Source organism: Mus musculus, chromosome Y, assembly GCF_000001635.26.
Source record: "Mus musculus strain C57BL/6J chromosome Y, GRCm38.p6 C57BL/6J".
NCBI lineage: Eukaryota > Metazoa > Chordata > Mammalia > Rodentia > Muridae > Mus > Mus musculus.
Window position 1 is genome coordinate 17,397,093 of NC_000087.7, and position 21,399 is coordinate 17,418,491.

Genomic DNA, 21,399 nt, shown 5'->3' on the forward strand with positions numbered 1-21,399 from the left:
AAAGTGACACTGAGCTTGGTGTGGGCTTTTGACTCCTCAAAGGCCATACTCACAAGACACTTCTTAATACAAAGCCATGCCTCGTAATCTTCTCAAATATAATAACAGTCCCTGGTGACTAAACATTCTAATATAAGTACCTATGGGTGTTCACTCCATTTTTTTAGAAGGCCAGGTGCAACCAGATAGTGAGAAAGATGGTAAGACTGAAGTGGGTATCAGATGTAAGGTAACATTGATATATAGAAAACTATTATGGGTTCTCAAAAACAAGCTCTTAGGGACTATTACAAAATTAAGCAAGCTGAATGGAAGTATATTTTCAGCAAGAAAAATAATAATAATAAAAAAAACAGAAGACAACGACTTGTGGGGAATAATGTTCAGAGAAAACAAAGTTAAACAACTGAGGACAATTTTCTAAAATTTAGAGTTAGACAGTGTGGGATGCCATTGCAGAGTGGCAGTTGCAGAGTGGCAGTTGGCTACTGCTGGCCACCACACATACATAGGCAGTGAAGGTTCTTTTGCCAAGACAAGTTAACCAATCAGATGTGAGACACGCCTCTCCTAGGCCTATGTAAGCAGCACCAGTTCTGGGCTCAGGGTCTTTTCGCCTCTACAATCAAGCTCTCCCAATAAACGTGTGCAGAAGGATCCTTTTGCAGTGTCGTTCTTCCTGGCCAGTCAAGAACACGCAAGAAGACAGGGCCTCAAATGTAATAAAAGTACGATATAGCAAACTTTTGCTAAAATATTAAGTTTTAACTTTTGAAGTAACTTATTTTTCTTACATTTCAATTTTATTGACACTATGAATCATTCTTAAAGAAGTATTTTCATTATTGTTCGCTTTGTGCCATGTATGGAAATAGTATATTAATTCAAAGAGATGATAATTCTTAGAGAATAAAACACCCACATTTCATGTGAAATTTAAATCATTTAACTACAGACATCACAGAGCCTAGGTAACTATATGAAATACCTATTGTGATGGCTATTCTTGGTTGTCAAATTGACTACCTATCGAGTGAAACTACAACCGAGAAATATAGAACAAACCTGTGGGATATTCTTGGATGGGAGGGACTTGGTTTGAAGTTGGTGAATCCAATACTATCCAGACCATTGAGTCAGGAAGAAACATGCTATTAATATGGATCTTGAGGCAGGGATACACTTCTCTGCTAGAGCCTACAAAAGAACATGGAAGAAGAAAGCTTTTTGTTCTTTGCCTTCTTGCTCTTGCCTTGCTAACAAGTGTATTCCTTCCCAGGCATTTAATCACCCCGCCACACTGTGTGTGTGTGTGTGTGTGTGTGTGTGTGTGTGTGTGTGTGTGTGTGTGTGTGTGTGTGAATGTGTGTATATGTGCATGTGTGCATATGTGTGTCTCTGTGTTTCTGTGTGTGTGTGTTTAGCTGTGAGTGTAGCTGTGTGTGTAGTTGTGTGTAGGTATCTGCCTATGTGTGCATGTTTGTGCATGAATATGTATGTAAACAGAAAGAGAAAGATATTCATTCTATAAGTTCTGTTTCCCTAGAGAACCTTTACTAACCCACCTTAATTTTTTTGTTGGTTTGTTTTGTTAATTACAAAGGTCTTTTTTTACTAGGAATGGTGGCCTTGACTGCTAAGAGAGTTCTCGATCTGAATTTTCAGATGTGAAACACAGAAATTTTTCCATGGTCAGAAAAGTGATAGAAAACAATTTCAGCTTCCAGTGAAAACTTCTGTGGATGGTCACAACATTTTGATTCAAAAAAGGAAAATGATTTTGGAATAGTGAATCATTAAAAAAAATTATATAAAAAAGCTATTTCTTGGCATATAATATCCGTAGGCAAATTGATCATTTTCATCAGTATCTTATGAAGCTATATTTTTATGTTTACTTTTTATTGGATATATTATTCATCTACACTTCAAATGTTATCCCCTTTCCTGGTTTCCCCCCTCCCAGAAACTCTGTATCCCATCCTCTCTCCCCCTGCTCCAATGATGGTGTTCCTCCACTCACTGACCCACACCCACATCCCTGCTCTCAACTTTCCTCCACTGGGGCATCTATCAAGCCATGAAGCTATATTTGATATCTTCACATCCAACAGTTTCCAACTTTGAACTGGTTCCACCCATTGGATCATGTCATAGCGGGAAGACAAGCATAAAGACCAGTAGGTGGTCAGCTGTAAATATCAAGCCATGAAGGTATTTTTGGAATGCAGCTTTCTTTCTGGTCTTTATATTATTCTTAATATTTCAGCCTTCTATTTGGAGAGGGATAGTTGGCCATTATTCTTAACATAGCAATGCTGCCATAACCATTAAATATTCCTCTAGAATGATTCTATATACTAACTGTGGGAAAAATTATGGAGACATTTAAAATCTTCCTTTTAAAAGGAATAATATTAGAAGGAGGAAGTTATAGACAAACAACTTCATTATATGTAAAGGGTAGTGAACTAGAACAGAAATTACCAAAAGAAAAGAAAAAAATCTAAAATTTGATCTGTGTGCTTTAAATATTGGAAAAAAAACAATATTAAATGATTTCTCGATAGAAGAGAAAAATGGGAAATAGATACTTAACAATCCATACTATACAAGAAACAAAAATGGTGCCAGAAAAAAATCCTTTGTGTGTGCACGTGTTTTTGTGTGCTTGTGTGTGTGTGCGTGTGTGTGTGTGTGTGTGTGTGTGTGTGTGTGTGTGTGTGTGTGTGCGCGTGTGAATGTTTTGCATATATGCAATAATGGAGCAAAGCCAAACTGGCAACTCCTTGATATTGTGAATAATGAAAAAAAAATAGTATATCCACAAAACGGATAAAGAAGAAAATACTAGTTGATATTACAGCATCTGGAAAGCAGTTTTATGAGAAATAAAAGAGAAAACCAACATGTTATACCATTAAGTGGGTTATCTAGAAATGAGGAGTGACTGCTTAAATGTGATACAGACTTTAGAAGATGATGGGACATTACCTAATTAATTATTACTATGAGAAATAATCTTGTAAAGGCAATTTACATTAAAAGGGTAAAAGTTATAAATAAATCTCAGTGAAGCTCTTATTATAAAATGTTCATTTAGAGCCCTTTGTTATAATAGACAAACCCATAGACATTTTGTTTTCCTGTAGGATGTTTCAACTTTGTATCTCTTTCCCATCTCAGCCCTATTCCAAATAGTTAAGATTAACATGAAACTCATCTAAAGTATGAAATGAATTGATTTTTCAACATTCAAGGAAAATTCCAGAAAAAATAAATCGGTTTTAACAAAATTCAAAGAGATGTAACATGAAAAGACTGAAAAGACAGAAACAACAACGAAAAGGCTTCCTTTTCTAACATACTATTCCTTTTTCAGGCCTTAAAAGCACAAAAAGAAAGTCTATAGGCAGGCCTGCTTTATACATGGCAAGCTTCAACACCATTGAGGGACAAATCAGACACTATCTCTGCACCCCCGGGCACCGCCCCTCCTCACCCTCCTTACGCCCCCCCCTCAGTTTAGGATACGAAGCAGCTCCTGCGTTGGCTCTAGTTATAATGCTTGTTTCTATTTCGTCACTATTGTGCAATAATTTCCCCTCCTCCCTGAGGACGGCTGTGCCCCCACCATTTATGCCTAGGCCCGTGATTATCCAACAGTCAAATCACCTCCATCCAGCCTATCTACCATGAATACTGCCAGCCTCGCTGTGGAAAAGGATAATGAAACAGAGCAATTCCGGGAAGGGTTCAAAATCGATGCCACCAAGAACCAACAGGATGCCAGTAAGATGTTCATCGGGGGACTTTCGCAAGAAATGAGCAAGCAGGTACTTCTAGAATACTTGTCTAAGTTTGGTGAGATAATAGATTTTATTATAAAAACAGACCCAAATACCGGTCTGTCTAGGGGATTTGGATTCGTGCTTTTCAAAGACAGTGCCACAGTAGAGAAGGTGCTTCAAGTGAAAGATCACAAAGTTGATGGCAAGAAAATAGAATTTAAAAGGGCTAAAGCCCTTGAATCTCAATTCCCCAACAAAAAGATTTTTGTGGGTGGGCTGAACCCACGGTTGTCTGAAGAAAAAATAAGAGCTTACTTTGGCACATTTGGGCAGATAGAGGCTATAGAGCTTCCACTGTGTTCAGATACACGGGAAAGAAGAGCTTTCGGCTTTATCAAATACATGGATGAAAACTCCGTTAGAAAGGTCTTAGAAAACAGGTACCATTTCATTGGCTCCAGCCGTTGCGAAGTTAAAATGGCATACCCTAAAGAAAATCCTGCTAGACAGCTGAGTAAAAGAAAGGCTATAGCTAAGGATAGGACAAGAAAATCTGTTCCAGCTGTGGAGTTAGAAAACAACTGGAGAGGAGGAGGCAGCCCAAGCTTCCACATTATGGCTAACTCCGAAGCTCAAGAAGCCAACCAAGATGCCCACAGAGCTGGCTCATATACTTCCAGAGCAAACTCAGATGTAACTTTGACAAATGCCTGTGGTTTCAGGGATTCCCCCAATGCTTTCCATGTGAACTCGAATGTTTTTGTGACAAATTCAACTACTTTCATAGCAAGCAGTAATGCTTTGAGGTCAAGCACAAATACTGTAGGGGTAAGCCACTATACTCTGGATGCAAACCCAAATACCTTCTTGGCAAGCCAGTATACTCTTGGGACAATTTCAAACACCTTAAGAACAAGCCAATACACTCTGGGAACATACCCAAATGCTTTAGGAGTAAGCCAGTATGCTTTGGCAGCGTACCCAAATACTTTCGGGATAAACCAATATCCTTTGGAGGCAGATCAAAATGCTTTCTGGACAAACCAGTATCCTTTGGGAACATACTCAGATGCTTTTGGGATCGGCCAATATGCTTCTGGGACAAGTCCAAATGGTTTTGGGGTAAGCCAGTATAGTTTGGGTACAAACGCAGATACCTTCAGAACAAACTGCTTTGCTCTTGTGGCAAATCCATACAATATCTGGACAAACCACTATGTTTTGGCAACAAATCCAAATGTTTTCAGGACAAGCCAGTATGTTCTTGGAGAAAACCCAAATGCCTTCGAGTCAAGTCAGTATTCTGTGGGAGCGACCCAAAATAATTTTGGACCAAATCAACATAACTTCGGAGCAAATGGAAACTTTTGTGGGACAGTTGGAAGAGGAGGAAGTACTGGAGGACTTAATTTTTCTCAAGTATATGGCAATTTTCTGAATGTCTGCAATACACTTCCAGGTTTCCAAGACTCTAATGGTGATTATTTCGTCCTCTATAGTTATGGGGCTTATGACGTAAGATATGCACCTAATTACAATGTTCAAATAAGCCAGTCAACTCTCCTTGGTAATGATTACCAGCGAATTTATTCCGCGTTTTGAAACCTAACTACAAAGCCTTTACCCAAGGAAAATTCTGTCCAACAATGAAAAATTTAATAACTTATATGAAATGGCCCAACAACTGCTTGATTGGATATTGCCACTATTTGCAGCAACTTTTGAAGTATCAATACATTTCCCATCACCTTTTGACATTGGATCTACAATAAAAACACAAAGCCTTGAAACTATCTTGCTGAAGGTTTTTCTGGAAAATAAACATTTAAAACATGTATTTTTGAGTTACTGCTGTTTTGAATTGGGTTATTGTTTTGTCCTTTACTTGCGTTTTGGTGAGGAGAGGGAAGAGAGGTTTATTATTGCCCCCTGCTTTTTAATTTTGTGTTGGTGTGTTTGGGTTAGAGGTACTCATACAGTCCCTTCAACTAATTAAGTTTAATGAATAGAAACAAATTGCTTCTGAATACTTTCTGAAAAAAAATATATATATATTTGCTGCGTGTCCCAAATGTACACATTCTCATGATGTCAACCACATTCACTATTGCAAAACCACGTTTAGTTTTATGAATTCGATTGTTAGTTCATCTAGGAATTTCCCCTTTACTTTATGACAACACAGTATGACAAGCTTATAGTTTCCTAATTAGAAATCATCAGTTTTATTCCTTGGTCTTTATTATGGCTCTGTTTTTACCTTTATTTTGAGACAGAGGCTTATTAAGTTACATAGGCTGCTCCTGAACAAGGAGACTTTAAACTTGAAATCCTTTTGCCTCAGCATTACTTGGTTTTATTTCTAAATATTCAGTAATTTTTCTCCATCAGTCTAGCTTCTATTTAGAGGGATCTATTCTATGTCAGAAATTAAATAAAGGGAAACAATCTCAAGAGGACAGAAATATAGCTAAGTATTAAGAAAAATTTTACAAAAGATGATTTTCCCAGCCATCTAAAATATATCTTGGCATGGCCTTACAAGAGGGATGGGTGAACTGAGTTGGCCATTGCCAATACTATACGAGGAAGCATGCAAAGTTGAGAATAAAGATAGCACTGATCTTAGTAACACACCGGTTTCTTGTTTGTTTTGTTGGCTATTTAGATTGATTTAGTGTTTGTTTGTTTGTTTGTTTGTTTAAGAGTAGAAACAGGGTGTGTGCATGATTAATAAGAAAAGGGTAGTAAAAAAGGCTTCAACATTCTCAGCAGCAATATAACGAACCATCATTGTGAATTATATACATTTAAATATCTTTAGTGACTACTCATTTTTTTCTAAAGGAAAGTGTTTTAATGCTAAATATAATATTTAAATAAAATCAAAAATCTGCCTCTGCATGTAATGAAAACATTTACTGTTTTTTTTTGTTTGTTTGTTTTTGTTTGTTTGTTTGCTTGTTTTTATATTGCTCTAGCCATACCCAATCTCTGTATTCTAATATATTTTAATTTATAGTACACCTCAGTTATAATGTTTTATTTCAAAACAATAATAAACTAATGTTTTATTTCAAGAGCACAATATACATGGCTACTGTCTGTCATGTAGAAAACTGGAGACTCACAACAGACCAACATCATTTGCAAGAGGTATTTCTATCTTTAAAGTATTAAGAAGAATTTCAAAAAGACATTAAAAGAGAATGATACAGGCCATCAAAGACGTGGTATATACATAACTGAAAGCACAGAGCTTTTCAGTAGGATGCTGAAATCAATTTCTATTTTCAGATACCTCCTGATAAAAAAGGGAAGGGAAGCAAAAAATCAAAATTCTGATAATTTTGTTATATAAGAATAAATTTTAAGGAGTCACTGAAATTTACTTAGCACCATATCTATTTCTATAAATATCCTGAAAACAAAAAAGTAACCTACTCTTTATTTTTGTATTATCGTTAGTAGTTAGCAAGGACTGTTTCACAAATTATGAGCTTAGAATGATGATTGATGATATAAGGTCAAAACTGATAGGTACATTTTCTGTAAAACAACATGAAAGACAAGAGAAATTACTAGAAACAAAGGATAAGAATGCTACTTTCACATTTACCTGAAATTTTTACTTTTGTAAAAAATTAATATTGTATTTTCGATGGGGAAATATAAATATATAACATATAAATATATTTTGTTAAAATATGAAGACTATGACACTAATTTTAAAACAAATTTACTATACAGAGCCTAAAGCAGAATATTATACTGAATCTTGGTTTAAAAATACCAAGAAATACATCTACTTGCTTAGTTTTAATAATACTCTAAATGATGCTTTCTATTTAGGAAACTATAAGCTTGTCATAGTGTGTTGTTGTAAAAAAGAGGACATTCCTAGGTAAAATAACTGTAGAATTCATAAAATTAAATGCCATTATGCAATAATGAATGTGTTTAACATCATAAAAATTTCTGCAAGTATGTATTTGGGACAAATGACAAAAAGAGAGATATATTCTTCAAAAGTGTTCAGGAGCAATCTGATTCCATTCACTGGAATGTACTTGAAGGTATATTATTAATGATAAACCTGATATTATTATGCATAATTTAATAAGCATAATAATAACACTATTAAGAACATGTTTCTGCTTCCCCTGAAAATAAGCTTGTTTGTTAAGATGAAATACAGCATACACTGGCTGTTTTATTTAGAAATTTAAACCAAATAAAATTTCATTAAGTTCAGAGTACCTGCAGCAGATGTTTTGATAATTCATTTTGCCCTATAATCTGATTTGGTTTTAGAAACTATATATGTTTTTGTATTGCTTATTCCAGTTGGTTCCTTAGTTGACTTAGATTTTCCTTCTACTAAAAGTGGGAAGATCACTATATTTATGCAAGGCATCAAAATAGGCTGTAGTTTTTATGAAATTCAATTTAATTCAGTAAATAGAAGAAAATCCAGCCTAATCTAAAAATTAAACATGGAAACCCCAATTTGAGAACTTATCATTTTAAAATCTGTTTATTCAAAGATTACTGCCAACTCTTCCAAATGACACTGAATAATTAGTAAGCAAAAGAAAATTAGAGTCACTGTGAACCCTTCACTGTTGTTGAAATAGATTCCATGTTGTGGAGAAATGATTGTGGGAATTGCTTCTTCCTTTATCTAGGGTCTATCTTATCCAAAATACCAACTATCAATATCATAAAACACCTTAACCAGGTCAACTTATAAAAGAAGAAAGGGCTCATTTATATTATAGATCTAGAGTGTTAAGGGTATATTATAGTTGAAAATTTTGGTAAAAAGAAGCTGAAAAAAAGTTGGAATCAATGGATGAGATCTAAGACCTCCTATCATAAATGGCAAACAGGATAAAGAAGTACACATTAGTAAGTCTATGAAGAATCACAATGCAGAAGCCATAATTCCTTTATTATACAGAATACATGTTTACATATACTACAAAGAGAATGTATCATCTCCTTAAAATAACTTCCTGGCATATGAGGAACTATAAATTTTCTCACTGAAACTATTATAATTTAATTGTCATTGTAATTAGCATTTATAAGAGAAATTATGTTCTAATACTTCTACATGTTTTACTAAGCCATACTGATACCTGAAATTTGGTGTTGTCTTCCTACAACAGTACAGACAGGTTCAATTCCCTTCTTTAGAAAAGCAAAGAAATGTTCATAAAGGATCTGAAATAAGTAGAAATATGGCAGGCAAGTTGAACTGCCAAAAACTTTTCAAATTAAATTGCTTTTTAGTCTATGTCCAATGTACTATTTTCAGCTAGGTCACTATTTGGCAAGCTCCTTTTCGTTAGAAAAGTGCATTTGCTAAATGTTCATTTTTCAAACTATCTGCTCACACTCTCAACTTAATTTAAGTAATGGGCACTGACAGTTTCTGTGCAAATGAAGAGGAAAAAGAATAAGGATAATTTCATATTATTAAACAACCAACTAGACCGAGTATGTCACACACATGAATTTTCATTTCGATAAAGAGAACAGGTTGTTCAGAGCATTAAAGTGCATGTAGAAGAATGTGAATCGATCCATACCTATCTCCTTGTATTAAAGTCAAATCTAAGTGGATCAAGGAACCTCACATAAAACCAGAGACAATGAAACTTTTAGAGGAGAAAGTGGGGAAAAGCCTTGAAGATATGGGCACAGGGGAAAAATTGCTGAATAGAACAGCAATGGCTTGTGCTGTAAGATTGAGAATTGATAAATGGGACCTCATGAAACTCCAAAGCTTCTGCAAGGCAAAAGACACCGTCATTAAGACAAAAAAACCAACAACAGATTGGGAAAGGATATTTACCTATCCTAAATCAGATAGGGGACTAATATCCAACATATATAAAAAACTAAAGAAGGTGGACTTCAGAAAATCAAATAACCCCATTAAAAATGGGGCTCAGAGCTGAACAAAGAATTCTCACCTGAGGAATGCCGAATGGCAGAGAAGCACCTGAAAAAATGTTCAACATCTTTAATCATCAGGGAAATGCAAATTAAAACAACCCTGAGATTTCACCTCACATCCAGTCAGAATTGCTAAGATCAAAAATTCAGGTGACAGCAGATGCTGGCGAGGATGTGGAGAAAGAGGAACACGCCTCCATTGTTGGTGGGATTGCAGGCTTGTACAACCACTCTGGAAATCAGTCTGGTGGTTCCTCAGAAAATTGGACATAGTACTAAAGGATCCAGCAATACCTCTCCTGGGCATATATCCAGAAGATGTCCCAACCAGTAAGAAGGACACATGCTCCACTATGTTCATAGAAGCCTTATTTATAATGGCCAGAAGCTGGAAAGAACCCAGATGCCCCTCAACAGAGGAATGGATACAGAAAATGTGGTACAATTATACCATGGAGTACTACTCAGCTATTAAAAAGAATGAATTTATGAAATTCCTAGGCAAATGGATGGACCTGGAGGGCATCATCCTGAGTGAGGTAACACATTCACAAAGGAACTCACAAAATATGTACTCCCTGATATGTGGATATTAGCCCAAAACCTAGGATACCCAAGATATAAGATACAATTTTCTAAACACATGAAACACAAGAAGAATGAACACTGAAGTGTGGACACTATGTTCCTCCTTAGAATTGGGAACAAAACACCCATGGAAGGAGTTACAGAGACAAAGTTTGGAGCTGAGACGAAAGAATGGTCCATCTAGAGACTGCCATATCCAGAAATACACCCCATAATCAGCTTCCAAATGCTGACACCATTGCATACACTAGCAAGATTTTGTTGAAAGGACCCAGATGTAGCTGTCTCTTGTGAGACTATGCCGGGGCCTATCAAACACAGAAGTGGATGCTCACAGTCAGCTATTGGTTGGATCACAGGGCTCCCAATGGAGGAGCTAGAGAAAGTACCCAAGGAGCTAATGGGATCTGCAACCCTATAGGTGGAACAACATTATGAACTAACCAGTACCCCAGAGCTCTTGACTCTAGTGCATATGTATCAAAAGATGGCCTAGTCGGCCATGACTGGAAAGAGAGGCCCATTGGACACGCAAACTGTATATGCCCCAGTACAGAGGAATGCCAGTGCTAAAAAAGTGGGAATGGGTGTGTAGGGAAGTGGGGGGGAGTGTATGGGGGACTTTTGGGATAGCATTGGAAATGTAATTGAGGAAAATATGTAATAATCATATTTAAAAAAATAACATATTACCATAGAGACAGTTCTATGCCAGCATATCAAATCAGGAAACATCCAGTTTTTGTTTGTTTGTTTGTTTGTTTGTTTGTTTGTTTGTTTGTTTTTTGTTTTTTTGTTTTTTCTCATTCATTGGTTCCATACCATTCTTCTGCCAGAGTTCAGTCCCATGATAAGAAAGGTCGATTAATTCTAAAGGCATATATCATTCTTCTTTTTGTACTCCATTCCCTAATAATTATGAATAAGAAACCAATGACCAAGGGATGTGTAAATATAAAGCTATGAATATTTCAAGCACAATCTAGTTCACAGTAAAACAAACACAAATGAGGTATACCATGTTTCCCCAAATTGAAAAACAAAAACAAAAACAAAAAAACTGCTAAGCATCAGCAAAGTCTTATTTTTACACTATATTTATTTAGGTATTTTTAAATGTATGAATGTTATGTCTTTATGTCAAATGTACCCCTGCATGCCAGAAGATGGCATCAGATCCATATATAGGTGGTCATGAGCCACCATCCGTTTGCTGGAAATTAAACTCAGAAATTCTGGAACAGCAGCCAATGATCTTAATCTTTCCACTATCTCACTTGCCCACACATATTTATTTATATCCTCAGTGCCTGTGCCTTTTCTTTCTCAACTTACAGAGTCACTTTTAGTAAGTATTTCTAACATATAAGTTACCTTTAGTTATCATATAAATAATCTTTAGTTATTGATAGAATATCTAACATTCATGCATTCTTTCTTTCTTTCATTCATGCCTTTCGGAAAAATACCTGTAACAACAGTTAAAATTTCCAGGCCACGTATTTTGAGTTAATATAAAATAAAAATAAACTGCTACTCAAAATTACAATTAATGATCTGCTCCATAAGGAGGGTCAGTATTATGAATCATATAAGAACATTCAAAACTTAAAGCATTTAAAAGTAGTGTGATATAATTCTTACAAATAAAACTAAAACTGCACTGGACAGATTTGATTTTCTTATAACTTTAGAATGGAAAAGATTTACTTGAAAACATTTTTAATGCCTAAAAGCTGTGCTTTCTGTCTGTCTGTCTGTCTCTCTCTCTCTTTCCCTCTCTCTCTTTCTCCATCCCTCCCTCCCTCTCTCCCTTTCTACCTCCCTCTCTCTCTTTTATGTGTGTGCTTCCTCCCTCTCTCTCTTGTTTGTGTGTGTGTGTGTGTGTGTGTGTGTGTGTGTGTAAAGCCATAATTAGCATAACTATTTTCATTAGAGGGCCAAAAGTAGACACAATCTTTAAAAATCATTCATTTTCCTACTTTGAAAGTAATTACAGTAATAAAGTGCTATCTTTCGTGTAAACAAATGACATTGCTGACCAAAGATCAGTAGTGTGAATGCTTTGAATTGTTTATGCAGAAGGAAAGGTAATTATTTTTCAATGATTTATTGACCTTCTCACACCTAGCAGAACTTTGTGACACAGACTGCTCATTTGGAATATCTAAGATTAACGTCTGGGGTATTTAGCCATGCATTTTAAATAAACCTAACTAATCCAGACAGAGATCAAAACTATGACATATATCCTGTCCTGTGGGTAAATTGGCATGAGTAAATAATTAGTCATGAAGGTTTTTTCAATAGTTGAGCAACATTATTTGAGTGTAATTCTCATGAGATTTTCATTCCAACAAAAGCTACAATAGCAACCTAAGGGAGGAAGTATTTTTCTTGGCTCATAATCCTATGCGTTTTTCATCATAACAGGGTAACTTTGGCAATGAGGTACCTGCTCATATTGCATACACAGATAATATGAAGACAGCAATATGTAGTTTGGTATGGTGCCTCATGAATATGATTCTAGCACTTGTGAGACAAAGGCAGCAGAACTTGTTATGCTGAAGTCAGCCTGGTCTATGGAGTGAATTTCAGGACAGCCATTTATACACAGAGAAATACTGCTAAGTTCTGGTTTTCATTTTATTTAGTACAATATCATAACCCAGAGAATGGTGCTGTTGTGCAACCATGGATCTTTGCACTTCAGTTGAAGAAGATGATCCCTCACAGTCATGCCCAATGGCTTGTATGTTTGCTGATTCTAGATTTCATTACATTTTCATTAGTATCATGTATTATATATCCTGAATATCAGATATTTACATGATGACTCATAGCATTAGCAAAGTTACTATTATTATTGAAGTAGCAAAGAAAAATAATTTTATGATTTTGGGGTCTCCATAACACAAGGAACTGTATTAAAGAGAAACAACATTAGGAAGGCCAAAAAGCACTCTTATAGACAATGTCAAATTGACGGTGATATTAGACATCCAGATCATGTATCCCGGGTGTCTCAGAGATCTGTATGTATAGGAGAACACGTGGGCCACAGAACCAACTTAGCTTCTTGGACAGTGGCCCTTGAAGGCCTTCATCCTCAGCCAGGAGGAAGAGCTGAGACCCACACCTCTGTGCACCTTCCCTGCCAGAGGAGAGTTGGCCTTGAGAGAGGGCTCTGATCCTGGGACTCAGGTAAAATTTACACCTTGTATCCTGGGTCTCTCAAAGACCAGTCCACACAGGAGAGTATGCAGGCGACAAAAGCAACAGAACTTCTTGGACAGTGGCCCTTGTGGCCTTCTTCCTCAGCCTGTAGGTAGAGCTAAGACCCAGATGTCCGTGCACCTTTCCTGCCAAAGGAAAGCTTGCCTGGTGAGAGTGCTCTGACCAATGGGACTCAGGAGAGAATTGGACTCTCAGGAGTGCTGACAGAGACTAACAGAATCACAGGAGAAACAAGCTTCAGCCAGAAACAGCTGGGATATCTAACACCAGAGCCTGCCAGATGGCAAAAGTTAAACTTAAGAATCTTACTAACAAAAATCAAGAACACTGGGCATCATCAGAACCCAGTATGACCAACAAAGTGAGTCCTGGATACCCCAACACACCTAAAAAGTAAGACTCATTTTAAAATCATATGTCATGATGCTGGTAGATGATTTTAAGAAGGTCATTAATAACTCACTTAAAAAAATACATGAGAACACTTCTAAAAAGGTAGAATTCCTTAAAGAATGACAGGAAAACATTGCTAGACTTTAGAAGTCCTTAAGGAGGAAACACAAAAATCCCTTAAAGAATTAATGGAAAAGACAACAAACAGGTGATGGAATTGAACAATATCATTCAAGATCTAAAAATAGAAGTAGAAACAATAACGGTAACCCAAAGTGAGACAACTCAGGCTAGAAATTCTAGGAAAGAAATCAGAAACTATAGATACGAGCATCAGCAACAGAATATAAGAGATGGACAAGAGAATCTCAGGTGCAGAAAAATTCATAGAAAACATAGATGAAAGAATCAAAGAAAATGCAAAATTCAAAAAGATACTAACTCAAAACATCCAAGAAATACAGGACACAATGAGAAGACCAAACCTAAAGATAATAGGTATAAATGAGAATGAAGAATTTCAACTTAAAGGGCCAATAAATATATTCAAAGTAATTATAGATAAAATCCCTAACTTAAAGAAAGAAATGCCCATAAAAATACAAGAAGCCTCCAGTACTCCAAATAGACAGGACCAGAAAATAAATTCATCCATACACATAATAAACAGTACAACAATTCACACTATAAAGATAGAATTTTAAAGGCAATAAGAGAAAAAGTTCAAGTAAGATATAAAGGCAGAACTATTAGAATTACACCAGAGTTCTCAGACTATGAAAGCCAGAAGATCCTGGGCAGATATTATACAGACCCTAAGAGAACACAAATGTCAGCCCAGGCTATGATACCCCACAAAACTCTCAGTTACCATAGATGGAGAAATCAAAGTATTCCATGACAAAACCAAATGCACACTATATCTTTCCACAAAACCAGCCCTTCAAATAATAATAAAGAGAAAACTCCCACACAAGGAAGGAAATTACACCCTAGAAAAAGCAAGAGAGTAATCCTTCAACAAATGGAAGGATAGCTAAAAGAAGATAGCCCAAGAAAAGGATCCCAACTCTAACAATAAAAATAACAAAAAACAACAATTACTTTTCCTTTATATTTCTTAATATCAATTGACTCAATTTTCCAAAAAGCACATAGACTAGCAGACTGGCTATAGTAAATTTACCTCAGGTACAAAGACAGAAACTACCTCAAAGTAAAAGGATGGAAAACAATTTTCCAAGCAAATGGCCCGAAGAAACAAGCAAGAGTAATGATTCTAATATCGAATAAAATCAACTTCTAAACCAAAGTTATCAAAAAAGACAGGGAGGGACACTTCATACTCATCAAAGATAAAATCTTCCAAGATGAACTCTTAATTCTTAATATCTATGATCCAAATTCAAGGACATCCACATTCATTAAAGAAACTATAATAAAGCTCAAAGCACAAATTTCACCACACAAAATAATAGTTGGAGACTTCAAAAATCCATTCCCATCACTGGACAGATCCTGGAAACAGAAGCTAAATAGAGATACATTGAAACTAACAGACGTTATAAAACAAATATATTTGACTAATAGCTACAGATCATTTTATCCTAAAAGAAAAGGATATACCTTCCTCCCAGCACCTCATGGTACATTTCCCAAAACTGACCATATAATTATTCACAAAACAGGCCTCAAAAAAGTACCCATTGAAGGAGTTACAGAGACAAAGTTCTGAGCTGAGATGGAAAGACCATCCAGAGTCTACCCCATCTGGGGATCCATCACATAAACACCCAGAAAACCCAGACACTATTGCTTATGTCAGCAAGATTTTGCTGGTAGGACTCTGATATAGCTATCTCTTGTGAGGCTATGCCAGTGCCTGGAAAATACACAAGTGGATGCTCACAGTCATCTATTGGATGGAACACAGGGCCCCCAAAGAAGGAGCTAGAGAAAGTACTCAAGGAGTTAAAGGTATCTGCAACCTTTTAGGAAGAACAACATATTTAACTAATCAGTACCCCCCCAGAGCTTGTGTCTCTTGTTGTAATTAGCAGAAGATGGTTTATTTGGCCAGCAATGGGAGGAGAACCCCTTGATCTTGCTAAGATTATATGCCCCAGTACAGGGGAATGCCAGGGCCAGGAAGTGTGAGTGAGTTTGTTGGGAAATAGGGTAGGGGGAGGGTAGAGGGGACTTTAGGAGTGGAAACTAGGAAATGGGATAGCTTTTAAAATGTAAATGAAAAAAAATCTAATAAAAATAATTGGAGAGGAAAAAAGTATTAGACATCAAAATCTACAAGCAAATAAGCAGACCCTCATCAGATACTCATCCTTGAATCTAGACATCTGTCTGAATTTCCAGTATCCTGAATTTCTGTTTTCTGTAAATTACTCTATATTGTATTATAGTAGACTTATTAGAATAAAGTAATATTTTGGCCAAAATAACATGTATAGAAATTGTTGTGTAAAAGTGTTTTAAGTTATTTCAGTGGCATTGAATGACTAAGGGTAGGGTGAACAAAGATATATACTATCAAAAAGATAGTATGCTGAAATTATATGCAAGTGACCTATATATCAGTTCTGAATCATAACAAGAATTAGACAGAGGGAACAATAAAAATGATATATACCTAATATGTACCAGGAACAAAATAAGAGAGGAGATCAACTTCCTGATCCTACAATGTGTGTTGCATAGTTCTGATTTATGATAGTTGTTTATGGTGCCTTCTTCTTAATTTTGGCAAAAGAAAACATGTCATCCAAACATATGTACTGAAATGGTCAAGAATGCCATTCATTAAAGCTTAGGTATTTTACTTACTGTAAACCATGAGGAATCAGTGAAGACAATTATAAAATCCTGACAATAATCATGTTCCTGAAAAAGTATGGTGAATATTGTTAACCAAACAACTCTGGATGGCTTTTTGTCAGAGTGACTGCATGGTATATGGACCTCTAAAGGAACATATAGACATTTGTTATCCATAAAGTAAGCACATATAATCATGTAATCACAGTGAACTTCAAACAAAGAAGTCCCAATTAAAGGGAAAGTAAGAAAAAAAGTAGACCACATAAAATAATAACCACATTTTAGGGAATTTATTTTGAACCCATAGGAATGAAGAGTTAAGAAGTAAATTGCTTGCTTCTTCAATATTTCAGATGTTGCTGACAGCTTTTGATCTCTGATAGAATACAAACATATACACTCTAAGTTTTACATTTTCCTAAGTTATTTATTCTTTAATTCTCTTGAAACAAGGCAAGAATAGTTTTATAGTTAGAGAACCTGTTCTTGCCTTTGTTATATTTATCATCTATAGAATGAAGTACATTCAGCAGAATGAATTGATATTTCATCTTTTAAAAATGCATTGTGACTTATAAAGCAAGCTCAGTGAAATGAGGTTTAGTGCCACTCAAGGAAGTCATAAAATGCCTCTTCAGTAGGCATATGTTGTAAAGCATTTCATACTAACACCTTTTCTCAGTTAAAAGATTAAAAAAAATGAGCACAGAAGCAGAGTAGGGTTTAAAAATCTGAAGGTCAGGTTGCAAGTTTACATTTCTGCATTTATTCACAGAACGATATCTTAACTTGATACTTACTGCACAGTCTAATTTTTCATGATCATAGGCAATGGAATTGCATGCTGATAAAAAGAATAACAGTGAAAAACAAACACCTCAGCCGTAACTGAAAGAACGATGTTTAGAAAAACGAGGCAAGTAAAAACCCAAGCTAGAAATATAAAAGTCTATAAAATTCAACCTTAGTCATAGGCCACTACTAAATGACTTCATTCTCTGCAAGTGAACTATCTTCTTCATCATCTTTTGTAATGGAAGCTACATCAATTGATTTATCAACTCTGGGGAAAAGAGAGACTGGAGTTAAAGAAATTCATCAAATTCCATTTTGGAGTATATAACCTATTTCCAATTCACCAATACTTCCTCTGTCTTTGACTATTTCTACTGACTCTAAAATTTCAAAAAGTAATTCCAATGAAATGAAAGAACCAAAAAGATACATAGAATACAACCAGTCAATTTCTAAAAACATTTTATTTTTATTTGACTTCTAATTTTGAATTTTAATTTGAATATTTAGCTTTTTGACTCTGTTTTGTTTGTTTGTTTGTGTGTGTGTGTGTGTGTGTGTGTGTGTGTGTGTGTGTGTGTGTGTGTGTGTGTGTGTGTGTGTGTTATGGTGTGGGAAGCCATCCCGGACTCCCTGGCCAGCCGGACAGAAATCTGTGCCAGGAAGTAAACAAGCCCATATTTGGTAGATGGCTCGACCTTTATCCCTGATTGGCTGAGCAAGCCTGCCTTGTGAGGTTATGTGACCTGTGGTGATTTGTTGAGGCGTGGTTGTGGCTTGCGTGGAAAAAAATCCTTGTACCCCGAGGCTCAGGGGATTTGAAGAGAGAGGCTGCCTGAGTAAACTGCTTTAAGAAGAACCAGTGGTTGTGTTTCCCTTGCTGGTTGAGTTGGACACAACAAGTGGTACCGAAACCTGAGACCCAACTCCCCAACCAAAGAGGTTCAGAACTTTCTGCAGTCAGGGTCTGTTGAAAGGATGAGTACAGTAAGTAACTCACCAACCTGGGGTTGGGATTAGGCTCTCAGTAAGAGACAATTAGGCTCTTGGTAAGAGCAATAAGGCTCTCCTGCTCTGGAGATGAGAAAGTGAAAGTAAGAGGGTAGTGAAAGTAAGAGGGTAATAGGAACAGTCTATGGATTACTTTCTTTTTCTAGCCATTTGGGTAATTTTTTTACTGCCTTTTGGTTTAAGGAGTGGCCAAAGGATGGCCAATTCAGGAGTCAGAACAAATACTACAAGACCTGAGCTATGCAAAGAGCCCAGACATAAGTGCAAGGATACTCCCTTGGAAAAATAAGGAAGGGCATGATTGGATGTTTCAACTATATGTGCTTGAGCTGCCCATTACCATATGAGGTAGAGATTTGTTAAAGAACCTACAATTAAGACTTACTAATGAATATTTTGATGCCTCCCAGAAGATGACATGGATGGCACCCATCCTTCGGGTTGGGAAAAGGTTTGCAAGGAAGGAAGTCCCTGATTCTCTCAATTAAAAGAAAGCCTCGGGAAGGAATGGGTTTTTTCTAGGGGCCACTGGAGGATGCATTCCCATAACCTGAAAAACTAAGGAGCCGGTGTGGGTGCCTAAGTGGCCATTATCCTCAGAAAAATTACAAGCTGCTAAGGAATTAGTTGAAGAACGATATCTTTTATGTCATATTCAACCTTCTGTATCTTCATGGAATACCCCAATTTTTGTTATCAGAAAGAAATCTGGCAAATGGAGGTTATTGCATGATCTGCAAGCTATTAATGCAGAGATGCAGGTAATGGGATCCATTCAGTGGTGTCTGCCTCACTTATCTGCTCTGCCAGAAAAGTGGCCTCTAATAGTAATTGATATTAAAGATTGTTTCTTTTCCATTCCCTTGGATTTGAAAGATAGTGTTAGATTTGCTTTTACTTTGCCCTCTTGTAATCATGAAGAGCCTGATCAAAGATTTGAGTGGGTGGTGCTGCCTGAAGGAATGGCTAATAGTCCTACCATGTGCCAGGTTTATGTAGGAAAAGCATTGGAACCAATTAGGACATCCTGCCTGCAGCCAAGGATGAAAAGTATTTGCAGGAAGCCTATGGAAAGATGGTGGAGAGTTTGAAGCAATGGGGTTTGCATATTGCCCCAGAGAATGTGCAACAAGATAAAATAGTGTCCTATTTAGGAGCAAGGATCTCCCCTACGTCTGTTTGGCATCAAAATATCCGGTTGAGGGTTGAATCCTTGCATATTTTAAATGATTTTCCGAAATTGTTAGGCAATATCAATTGGATTCGGCCCTATTTGAAGATCACAAATGTTAAATTATAACCTCTGTTTCAAAATTTAGAAGGAAACTCAGAGTTAAGTTGCAATAGGGAATTAACACCTGAGGCTAAAAAGGTCCTTACCCCAGTGGAAGAAGAATTGATTAAAGCCCAACTTTAGCGTTGTAGAGAAGGGTTACATATCATTTGATAATATTACCTACTGAGATGTGACCCACAGGATTATTGTGGCAAGAAGGCCATTGTTATGGATCCATTCCAAAATATCTGCTCGGAGGATATTAGATCATGACCCTACAACAGTGGCTTCTTTGGCCTTGTATGGAATTCAGCATTCTTTACATTTTTTTTTTTTTTGTATAAAACCCAGCTCTATTGTAATCCCTTATGATGGGTATCAGCAAAAGGTCCTAACAGCAAATATTGATGAGTGGGCTATTTTAGCCTGTATTAATGAGGACCCATTTGATAATCACTATCCCAAACATCCATTAATGACCTTTTTAAAGGAACATCCGTCACTTTTCCTTCAAGTGGTGAGGAAAACACCCATTAAGGATGCAGTTAACATGTTTACTGATGGATCAAAAACTGGATGTGGAGTATATACAGTAGAGGGGAAAGATCCTTTGGTCAGGCAGTATTATCCCTGTACTCTGCAGATGGTAGAATTACAAATAGTTATTGAGGTCATTAAGGATTGTGATTTTCCTTTTAATCTAATTTCAGATTCACAATATGTCATTAATTTAGTTTTATTCCTAGAAGTGGATGTCCAAATAAAAGCCCGTACTACCATCCACTCCTTGGCCTTACAATTACATAAGTTGCTGTGGGAAAGACGCTGACTATTTTATATTGGACATGTCAGTGCCCATAGCGGGCTTCCAGGACCCTTAAGTAGGGGAAATGATATATTGGATAATTGTACTCATATGGAGTTCATGTTTTTAGCATCCCCTATGGAGTTAGCTTCACAATTTCATTCTAAATTTCATGTTAATGCTAACACTCTGCAGAGAAAATTTGGAATCTCTAGAGCACAAGCTTGGGATGAAGTCACTACCTGTGGATGTTGCCTTGAGTTTCAACACCCGCCTTCTTATGGAGTGAATCCTAGAGGATTGCTCCCTCTACAGGTGTAACAAACGGATGTGACACATTTTTCAGATACTGCCAAAACCCTGGTGTCATTTTTGTCAAGAGATGGAAGTATAAGTTAAACATGGCATGCCATATAATCCTTAAGGCCAAGGAATCATTGAACAAGCACATAGGACCTTAAAAGAATTATTAATAAAACAAAAAGGAGAAATAGGCTATGACCATACCCCACAGTTAAGACTCTCCTTAGCTCGTTTTACCTTAATTTTTTTTTTTTTTTTTTTTTTTGTCTACTGCTTGGTTTATTGATCATCCACACTATACATGCCAAGGATTCCTTTTTATACAATAAAGTTTGACACAATTTAAAATCATTTCTCAATACATGAGGGACTAGATTTGTTGTAAATTTCCTTCAAGG

General features: G+C 36.3%; 1 protein-coding gene across 1 annotated transcript; it reads left to right on the forward strand.

Moving 5' to 3' along the window:
• Positions 1-3,668: 3,668 nt before the first annotated feature.
• On the forward strand, positions 3,669-5,626 carry Rbm31y (RNA binding motif 31, Y-linked). The gene has a single exon (NM_028970.1). It carries the CDS (start codon positions 3,696-3,698, stop codon positions 5,391-5,393), a length of 1,698 nt encoding a protein of 565 aa, NP_083246.1. The 5' UTR covers positions 3,669-3,695; the 3' UTR covers positions 5,394-5,626.
• Positions 5,627-21,399: the final 15,773 nt, after the last annotated feature.

Coding starts and splice junctions, on each gene's coding strand:
- Rbm31y (NM_028970.1), top strand. CDS start 3,696: ATGAATACTGCCAGCCTCGCTGTGGAAAAGGATAATGAAACAGAGCAA.